Source organism: Equus przewalskii, chromosome 7, assembly GCF_037783145.1.
Source record: "Equus przewalskii isolate Varuska chromosome 7, EquPr2, whole genome shotgun sequence".
Taxonomy (NCBI): domain Eukaryota; kingdom Metazoa; phylum Chordata; class Mammalia; order Perissodactyla; family Equidae; genus Equus; species Equus przewalskii.
This window is the reverse complement of record NC_091837.1, coordinates 7,377,614-7,387,850: the sequence shown is the minus strand read 5'-3', so window position 1 is coordinate 7,387,850 and position 10,237 is coordinate 7,377,614. Positions and strand designations below refer to the sequence as shown.

General features: G+C 48.5%; 2 protein-coding genes across 3 annotated transcripts in view; both read left to right on the top strand.

Moving 5' to 3' along the window:
* Positions 1-4: 4 nt before the first annotated feature.
* On the top strand, positions 5-8,948 carry C7H5orf52 (chromosome 7 C5orf52 homolog). 2 transcript variants are annotated; one of them, XR_011542255.1, is made up of 4 exons: positions 5-396; positions 2,667-2,775; positions 5,576-6,133; positions 7,075-8,948. XR_011542255.1 is itself a non-coding variant. In XM_070628522.1 (3 exons), the coding sequence occupies exons 1-3, from the start codon at positions 128-130 to the stop codon at positions 5,771-5,773; spliced, it is 576 nt and encodes a 191-aa protein (XP_070484623.1). In that variant the 5' UTR covers positions 5-127; the 3' UTR covers positions 5,774-6,986. The 2 variants fall into 2 exon arrangements, 1 of the variants encoding a protein (XP_070484623.1); XM_070628522.1 differs by lacking the exon at positions 7,075-8,948 and having other exon boundaries at positions 5,576-6,986.
* OSBP2 (oxysterol binding protein 2) overlaps positions 2,667-10,237 on the top strand; it is a 181,073-nt gene continuing 173,502 nt past the window's right edge. Inside the window, exon 1 of the mRNA XM_070628511.1 lies at positions 2,667-2,775. The gene's annotated coding sequence lies outside the window, so the exon portion shown is untranslated. The remainder of the gene's footprint in view (positions 2,776-10,237) is intronic.

Sequence of the window (10,237 nt, the reverse complement as noted above, 5' to 3'; positions counted from 1 at the left end):
TCGGCTCTGCGAACCCGTCCCGCCCCCTGGGTCCCGCCTCCTTCTCGCGTCTCCCGGGCAACGGGCGGTTCTCAGCGCACCGCGCCTGCGCAGGCCCTCACTCCACTTCGGCGCCCGCCCGCCGAGCATGGCCTCCAAGCTGCCTGCGGTTCCGGAGTCGTTGTCGAGCGCGGAAGACCAGACTACTCAGCAGGCCAGGCCCTCGGTCACATGGAACCTGGGCTTGTCCACGGCTTCTGCGGACGCCGCCCAGGCCTCCACCAGCTCCGGTACCAACCCGGCCTCGGCCTTCTTCCGGCGCAGTAGGGTCGCCAGCCGCCCCGAAGTGAACGTAGGGGCCCGGCCTCAGATCTTCTTCCTGCGGCCGCGGACCACGCAGCCGCTGGTGTTCTTCAGGTGGGGCCCGCGTGCCCAGAGGGGTTGTCAGACCCCGGCGCCCCTGGGGGAGCCCGAACTCTCTCTGACCCCCGCCCCTGGGACCCCGGCCTTGGCTCCCCGGAAGCCTCGTGCTCCTCAGAGCCCGGCCCTCTCTTAGACCCTGGGAGAGTCTGGATTTCTTGCAGATCCGGCCCCAGGTCCTTCCCAGGCCAGCTCTTCCGCACCGCCGGGAACCCGGGAGCCCGAACGCCCCCAGCCCGGACCCCCGGGAGAAGCCGAAAATCCCACCTCCGACCCACACATCCAAATGGCCCGGCCCTACAGGCTCCCAGGCTTGACATCGTGTAACCCGAGGGTCCCCAGCGACCTTTGGGCCGAGCCTTGAGCTTCCTTAGAGCGTGGCGAGGCCCAGGTCCCCTCAAGCCTGACACCCCTCTCCTCAACCTGTACGTGCCCCAGTGGCTCTGGGAAAGCCCCCAGTTCCCTCAGCCCGGCCCCAAACCCCACAGACCCTCATTTCCCCTCCCACTTCCATTTCACAACCCCCTGACAGCATCCTCCAGGCTGCCACAGAAAGCAATTTGGTTCAAAATGGTTATTACTTGAAAGGGAATATTTCCAGTCACTGCCTTTCTTTTTTCCTTCCCAGGAAGTATTGGTAAATTTGGTGCAGCACTGAGTGAGTGAAGAGTGTTTTATGTGACTTTAAATATTTTAGGCTTTTTTTTTTTTTTAAACAGGATTTAGGGGACTTGTACATGAGCATCTTGATCTCTAATCCAGTCTTTTCCACCACCTCATACCTTTGCTGTCAGAAAAATATAAATGGGAGATTGGGGATGTTTGTTTGTTTCTACCAGTTTGTAAATGTAAAAACATTCATAAAACCTTAGTTCTAAATTGGCTGAAAATGAAATAGAAAAAATGTTTTTAATCCTTCAAAATGTTTTATCCTTTAAAAATTGTCTTTTTTGTAGTAGACATTTATTATAGAAAAATCAAACAAGACAGACAAGCAAAGTGAATGGCCAGAGAGAATCACTGTTAACATTTTGGTGTATATTGTTCCAGATCCATTCATATATATGTACTACAATATGCTTACACATTTGGGGGGAGGAATATGTCACAAAAATGTTTACTATTTTGTAACCTGCTTTTTTTCCCCACCTAACACACTGTGGATATCTGTTTTAGTCATAACTTCACAGTATTTTATTGTATGATCTAACCACAATTTTTTCAATTCCTTCCCTATTATATATTTATATAGTTTCCAAATTTTAGAAAGAAGATATGAGCAATTATTTTTAAGTGGGCAAAAACATTTAAAGGTACATAGTTGCAAAACCGCTTCATGATGTAACTAAATTATCAAAAAGTGAAAACTCAGTGCCTTGTATTATCCTTTTTTTTTTTTTTGAGGAAAACTAGCCCTGAGCTAACATCTGCCAGTCCTCCTCTTTTTGCTGAGGAAGACTGGCCCTGAGCCAACATCACTGCCCACCTTCCTCGATTTTATATGTGGGACGCCTACCGGTGCCATGTCTCCACCCAGGATTCGAACTGGCAAACCCTGGGCTGCCAAAGTGGAACATGCACACTTAACTGCAGCACCACCAGGCCGGCCCATATTATTCATTTTTGACCAATTCCTTATTTTGACCAAATTGTTCTCTCTGGTTTCACCTGGAGCGCCTGGCTCCAATCCACCCCGCCCCACCCTACTCCACTCCATCTTCTACCTCTCACCCCCCAGTCTCCTCAAATCTTTGTCTACCCCAGACTTTCCTCACTTTTTTAGACTTTTTCCAAACCCTTTTCCCTTAGAATTCCCCTGTTAATTAACCAACCTAACCTCTGTTCAAACTCTTTATTCATTTTTTTCCCTGTTTCCTCTGACCACCTCTCCTCCCCGCTTCAGATGCCCCTTAGTCCTAGGCTCTGAAGCAGGTGCCTCCCACCTCAACCTCATTTTCTCCTTAAGATGAGGAGAGTTCTCAGGCCCTGTTGACACTTCTCTTTTGAATTGCTCTGGGCCTTTCTACATCCTTTTCAGGATGGCTTTTCCTCTCAGTATCCAAAACCCACCCCTTGAGTGCACGTTTTCCACAAGAAGAAACCTGGGTCTACTCCCTTGCTCTTCTGATAATTATGACAGAGCTGTGCCTCTCCTGAGAAATCTGGGGAATCCTCAACTACTACCCCAGGACCCCATCAGATCAGGCCCAGGCCTAGCCCTGGCCTCAGCCATCTCAACCTGTACCACCTTCCCCTCCTCTCTCCAGCTTAATGAATTCCAGTGAAGCAGCAATGAGAAATTTTCTACCCAAGAGCCACTTATCTCGGGTGATTACTCGTGACAACCTCTGTGCACAACGAATCTATGAGATGGAGGTAAAGTTAAAGCTTTTGCATTAGAGCGTGTTAGTGGCTTGACCCATGTTCATTTCACTCTCCCCAGTACCCGGGGGTAGATCACAGATCTTAGAGGTGATAGGGAGCCATCAAGGTGCTCTATGCAAGCCCCATTTTACAGAGGAGGCAAATGAAACTTGGGGTTAGTTATTTTTCCAAGGTGTCACAGTTGTCCTTGGGCCGAGTCTCTTGGCTCTTGTGGCACTTTTTTTTCTCAAAGCACATTACCTTTCTATTTAGGGAATCTGTGAGTGGATTCCTATTATCTCCCATAAAAAGAAGTCTTGCGTCCTAGATCTTGAAGTGGCACCAACACAACTTGATTAGTTTTTTCCTTCGAGGATTATCCCGCATTTTCAATATGAGAACTGAGGTTCTTCTGCCTTTTGCTTATGGACAAGTAGGGTTTGACCTGCTTACCCAAAAGCCCTCAGAAAAAGGGTGGGGAAACCACAATGCCAACACCCCATAGACTCTGCTTGATTAATTCATTGAAGGTATGTTTAGGGCCTGCTAGGCACTGTTTTGGTCATGAGGAAGAGACTAATGAATATGAAGGACTCTGAGGACATGCTTGTTTCTTCAAGCAGAGCAGGCAGCCCAGAGTTGAGCTGTTGCCCACTTCTTGACTCTGTTAAGCTTCCCTTCATGTTCCAGAGCCAAACCTGGATGGGTGCATGGGATTCTGACATCAAAAAGAGGGAGGCTTAAGAGATGGTGCCAGATCTTGAGCACCAGAGAGACCAAAAGAAGAGTCGAGGCCTGGGTGTTTCCCTCTGCTAAACTTCCTTTGGTGGAGTGGAATGGAAATTGGGTAGACTTGGAGATGGGCAGGCCAACTTCACGTGACCTTGGGGAATCACATTTCCTCTGGGACTCTTCTCATTTGCAAAATAGGATCTATTAGGATCCTCTCAGTTGCAGGTGACACGAACTGAACTTGAGCTAGTTCAAGCAAAATAGAGAATGAGAAGTTTACATAATCAAGGATAGATGGGCCAGGGTCACCAATACTTGGGATAGGAGAAACCAGGGGCTCCAATGCCATTGGATGTGTCCTCCACTCTCCTCTTCATCTCCTTTTCTGCTTCTTTCTGTATGTTGGCATCATCATCAGGCTGGCTGTCCCTGGGGTCCGTGGCCACAGGAATCCCTGGCCTGTAGCCCAGGAAGGAAATGCAGTGCTTCCACTGTTGCTCAAGTTAGGCAAATCCCGGAGAAGGACTCCATTTGGCCCCAGTTGGGTTATGGGCCCATCCATGCCCCAATCATTGTGGCCAGATGGTATGGGCTATTCTGACTGGCCCAGGATGGGTTGGGGGCCAACCCCTGTAACCAGTAGGTAGAGGATGTTGTACCTCTGGCAAGTGGAGTGAGGATCTCTGAAATCCTGTAACTGGAAACTCTCTTGAGTTGGCTTTATATGTGCCAGAGGGCTGTGCCATCTTCTGGTCATTCAGAAGATCTCCTGTTAAAGCTGTATTGAGCCATATGTGTTTTAGGTACTCGGCGTCCACTATGTATTATTATCTCATTTAATAGTTCAGAAAACTGAGGCTCAGAGAGATGGACTAACTTCACTAAGGTCACACAGTACGTCATTGCATGTTGCAGAGTTGCAGGCTCAGGTCTGACTGACCATGGTGCAGGACATTCTCTCTTAAGGACAGGGGCTGTCTTTGTGTTTGTAGATGCAGTGACTTGCTGAGGGCTCAGCTTGTAGGAACTCAGTGGATTTGAGAGGCCTGAGTGGCAGTTTGGCAGTGTTTTTGTTTCCCCCCAAAAGTGCTCACATTAGGGCAAGAGGCAGCTTCAGTTAGCCATTCATTTCTCAGGGCCTCAACAAGGACAGCCAAGGTCTAGTGTCTTGGGAATCCTCTGAGCAATTCTCTGAAAACAGTGGGTGATGGCTGGTATTCCTTCATCTCTGGCTGCGGATCTCAACTGGGGATGGTTTTGCCCCTCAGGGGACCTTGGCAATGTCTGAAGACATTTTTGGTAGCACAAATGAGAGTGGGGTGGTACTGCTACCATTGAGTAGCTAGAGGCCAGGGATGCTGCTAAATATCCTACAATGCACAGGACAGTCCGCCACCACAAAGAATTACCTGGCCCCAAAGCTCAATAGTGCCAAGGTTGAGAGATCCTAGTCCATAGTAAAAGTGAAATCACTCTCTGCCTTGCTTAGAAATATTTGTGTGTGTGTCCCAAATATTTGGGAAATACCTTCACGACTGTGTTGTAGTCTCCGTGAAGACCTGTGGTTGATTTTTCTCAGTATCCTCTCCATAGCTAGCTCATTGGAATAAATAAGTGGACGAGTAAGACAAAGGATATGCCTTCCCAGAGCTTACAGTCTTATTGGGGACAGGACAGAAATGATATGACAGAAGAAATAAGTAGAGTTCAGTGTCATGTAAGGCATGTCACCAACAATATGTAGGAAGCACCAAATGAGCAGTGCACTGTTAGGAGTTAAGGAAGCTGGGAGGTACGAGATGCAGCCTTTCTCCACCCACCCCTCCCCTCCTCTTTCTAACTAGTCTTCGCATAGAGATGTTGAGGTCAATAGCACATTCCTGTCCGAAGATACCAGAGGATTATCTAGCTCAATGCCCACATTTTACAAATAGGAAAATGGAGGCTCCCTGTGAGTCACATTGTTTATGGAATATTGGGTCCAGCTGGCACATTTTCCATCCCCATAGCAGCAGCACAGATAACCTCTCTTGCTGTGAAGTAGCTTCTTTATCATAACTTCACCTCTGTTTTTTGTAAGATAAGAGCTTCAGACAAGACCAAGAAAAAGATGAGCCACTTGTATGACCACCTGAAAAAAAAGTTCATGACGGACCAGCTCAGAAAGCTGGGGCGCTGGAGACGGGAATCCATGAATGTCCAGCAGTACCTGGATAGCATCCGATTGCATCCGTTCCAGTTGAAATTCCATCCTGAAGAGAAAATCCGGCCACCCTAGTCAAGGCAGAATCATCTTCCCCAGAGCCATGACGACACTAGGCTGATGGGAGAAAAAGAGCTAGAAACTAGCTAGCCTACACTGTCATAGAACAACAATAAACCCAGACCAGTGGACAGTGGAGCACAAAAACCCTCAGCAATTGTGCTGTTCCTGGCCCCGCCCCATCCCCTCTGTTCTGGTGAAGGAGTCCTGGTAGTCCTGTAGCTGCCCAAGGGGAAGAGGCCCAATCAAGCTGGCTTACACGGTTAAGGCAAAGATCGACTGTTGGTATCCACATGCCTGAGGTCAAGTGCCAGGCCAGGTGTGCTGGGACATCGGTACCTTAGATGAGAAGGGCCACTGCTTAGCATTCCAGTGGTAAGGAGGTCAAGGGGTGGGGCATCAGACAGACCTGAGTTAAGTGCTATTTCTGCCATCTATCTGCTATGTGACTTTGTAACCTCTGAGCCTTTGTTTCCTTATCTGAAAGGGATAGTAGTGAGGGAACCTGCCTGCAAGAACTGGTGTGAGGATGTGGAGTACTTGGCCCAGGGCCCATCATTTCCAATGGCTCTCATCATGATGGCTCCAGTTGGCTTCCAGCCTTGCCAGTCCTCACTCTCTGGCTTGCCTGCTGTCCCAACTACACCCTGACTTCACATTGTGCTTTTACTCACGGCAGGCCCCTCATCTAGAATGCCTCTTTAGCACCTCAGGGCTCTCAGGAAACTCTTCATCCTTCAAGGCTTATCTCACTGCCACTCCCCACCCTCCCAACCCTCCCACCCCCAGCAAAGCTTCTCAGACCTCCTTCTGCCTCCTGCCTGCGCCTTTCCCTACCCTGCCTAAGCCACATGGGTCTCGTCTCTCCTCTGAACTTGGATTACCTGTGGTGGCTTCACTCCGCCTTGTAGCTATTGGGTACTTGTCCCAACCCCTGATTAGGTTGTACAGTCTTTGAGAGCAGGGAGCAAAGATCCTTCAAGATTCAGTTCAGGCCTCTTCTGTGGCACTTCCCCTACCTGGCCCCAGTAGAAAAGGCCACTCCTTCCTGTTCCCACACCTTTGCACCCAAGGGGGCGTTGGCCATTTCTTCTTTGCTCACTGTTTCCCTGACCAGGTTGTAAAATGCCTTGTTGGCAGGGACGCTGACTTACTCATCTTTGTAACCACAATGCCTAGTAAATGGAGCAATCACTCAGTGTTTTTTGAATAAATGACTATCTTATTCCTTTTTTGTATTATAGCTTCAGCACAGTGCACAGAGTAAGGGTCTGGTACGTATTTTTTTAACTTAACCAAGTCCCCTAATTTTACAGATGAGGAAACTGAGGCCCAGAGAGGTGACCTGACTTGCCCAAGGTCACTCAGCAAGTTAGTGGCAAAGAACTAGAAGCAGGTTTCCTGACTGCCGTGGAGTGGTCATTCTGCATCACCACAGCTGCTGGGTAAGGACCTCAGTCCTCTTGATGGCTTTCGGAAGTCCTCCTCAGGAAGTCCTCATTCATTGTCATCCTCATCACGTCCCTCTACCCTTGATGCCTGGCGCCATCTGGCAGCCCTTCTCTAAGCTGGATCTTGGCGATGCCCCAGCCCATCGGGCTGGAGTCGGGGTGGGGAGCCAGATGTTCAAGGTGTTTTATTTTCCCCCTCTATGGTCTTGCTTTGAGAACTGGAGCATGCTACATTTCAGTGGGAGCCAAACAGTCTTTTTCTAGGTTCTTATCTGTTTTCTTGGCTGAGTGCAACTGATTAGAATAATTAATTTTAAATATTTAAATTTTGTTACACAAGTAATATGACCACATTTACCAAAAAAGCCTATTAGGTCAACCACTGCTAGCATTTTGGTGTATTTCTTACATTTGGTAGATTTGTTTCATTTCAAAAGTCTTTTCTTCCTTGGCACTGTATATAGAAAGGGGAAGGGCTTTGAGTTTTCAGAGGGCCTGCAGAGCAGCCCCAGCCCCTCTTTTCTCCAGACTCTCTGAAGGAACTCTCCACCTCCTAGGTCTCACCTAATGCAGCCTCTCTGAGCCTTACTCCGATCTAGTCTCCAGCCATATGCACCCTGGATGGCTGGCCTTGGCTGAGGGTCTTTGCATCCTCATGCTGTGGTCCAAAGGACTGGAGGGCCCCTGGGAATGGAGTGGGTGAGGAGTTGGGATGTCAGCCTGATGAGTGCCTTTATAAATCACTAACGCACCTCTGATTGTGTGGACTTACTCTTTCCATTTTTGCGTTAAAAACCAGAGGATGTTAAATTTGAGTAGGGAACAAGAAGTGATGAAATTCTGGAGAGGCTGCTTAATTCTTGGGAGGGAAAAAGAAGATTAAGGGAAAGAAAATGAGTGAGGGAACAGGGAAGAATAGAAGGGTGTTAGATGGGACTTTATTGTTTGAGAAAGAATTTGGAGCTAGGGAGGGGTTTAAAGGTTCTTTAGTCCAGTGAACACACCACACATATACACACGGAACTCTTAGTCCAAGTAAAATCTTATCTGGAAGCCCGTTCTAGTAATGAAAACTGTTGCGCTATTAACATTTATTGAGCACTCATGTGCCAGGCACAAGGCTCAGCTCTTTTTAAACATAATTCACTGAATCCTCCCAACAACAATTTAGGTAATTTTCTGAGCCGTTTTATAGATGAGAAATTGAGGCTCAGAGAGTGAGAATCCTGCCTGAGGTTGGGCAGCTAGTAAGCGACAAAGCCCACCTCAAGCCTGTCTCACTCTGAAGACCATATCCTAACCACCACGTGGCAAGTTCCCTGTCTTTATCACTCTGGTTGGAAGTGGAGGAGCCGGGACCTGGAGCCCCCTGGAGCGTGATTCCACAGATGGTGTTGTGGGAGCCTCAGCTGTAACATCAGTTACCTGAGGTCAGCTATTTAACAGAGGGATGGACTAAAACCCAGGTCTCCCTTCTATCAGATGGCTAAGAAGGACTTGTCACCCATTCTGGGATGGATAGGCTGTTAGGTGGAGTTAAGCTGGGTTAGGGAGATGTGGATGAGGGAGATGCTCACCCAGGAAGTAGAAGAATGGGACGCAGGAGTCCTGACCACCACCCATTAGCTGTGAAAAGATGTCCTCAGTTTTGCCCTTGGGAATCTTTGTGGAACATCCTTTGTGTCTGAAGAATTGTGCCGATGGCAGGGGACAGATGAATAATACTCTCTTTAAAGGGATCAAGTGTGTTTGAGCATACTTTTAATTCTTGCTGAAAATACATTTCATTCCTTCCTCCCCTAGTGCCAAATGCATGTCACTACTTGAGAGTACTTTGAAAAACTTCCCAGTTTAAAAAACTTGTTGGGTGCTCAGTGGACCTTGTTCTTTCCCTCTCTAGAATTTCTCCACAACCTGGAACAAAGGAGGGAACTTCTGTTTACCAAGCACCTGTTACATGCAAGGCCTTTTATATCTTCCCTTATTCAGTCCTCACAACACTTGTCAGGTATCACGCCCATCTTACAGGTGACAAAACCAAGGCACAGAGAGGCCGAGGTACCTACTCAGAATCACTAGGTTTGAACCAGGGTGTGACACACGTAAGGCATGCTCTTTCCATGCTATCCAGCTGCCCTCTTGATCCTCAGCTTCATTGCCAGCATCCACCTCAATTCCACCCATTTTTGGCCACAGGAACTGCTCTGTGAGGGATGCCCATGTTGCGGGCCTCCTGTTCATGGCTTTCCTCCTTGGGTACCATTGTTGACCATGGTGGTCAGTGACACAGTGGGGAGGAAGTCTTGGATGAGGACTCATTCTCCTTACAGTGAGTCCCAGCTCCAGACTATCAGGCCCGGGCAGGGGCTTCAGAACTCCAGTAGGTGGATGTGGAGCAGCCTGCCAAGGGGCGAGACAGCTAGAATTATATGGGCAGCTTGTCAGGGAGCAGGGGAAGTCAAGTAGCTGCTATAGTTGCAGCTAAAAGTGATCCCCAAGTCCTTATATATGCTCCCATCTGTCTATCCATCCATCCATTCATCCGTCCACTCACCTATCCATCTGTCCATGTGGCCTTTCAATACACAATAAGAACACAAAGGTGGAGGAACTGGTTTTCTTGTTTGCTGTGTCACCCCTCACTTTTTCTGATCTGTGTGGGGAAGCGGGGTGACCTGCCAACCAGGAGTGCCTCTGCCCTGATTCACTCTGACCTTGGTCAAGTTACCTCTCCACTCTGAGAGTTTGGGGAGCTGGAAAAACCTTAGAGCTGCCTTCTGCAGGTCATTTCTTCTATTTACCGACGGGTAACTGTGGCTGGGAGTGGGGAATTAACTTGCCAAGGTCAGATAAGGAATTAGTAATGGATTTAGGACTGGATCCCAGGGTGCTGCCACCCACTTGTAAAGTGGGAATGGGAATCCTGGCTCTCCTCACCTCCTGGGATTGTAGGGAGGACCCCAGGAGGTAAGTGGGGCTGAGTGCACAGATTTACGAGAATGAAATGGCCATGGGAAAACACTTTGAG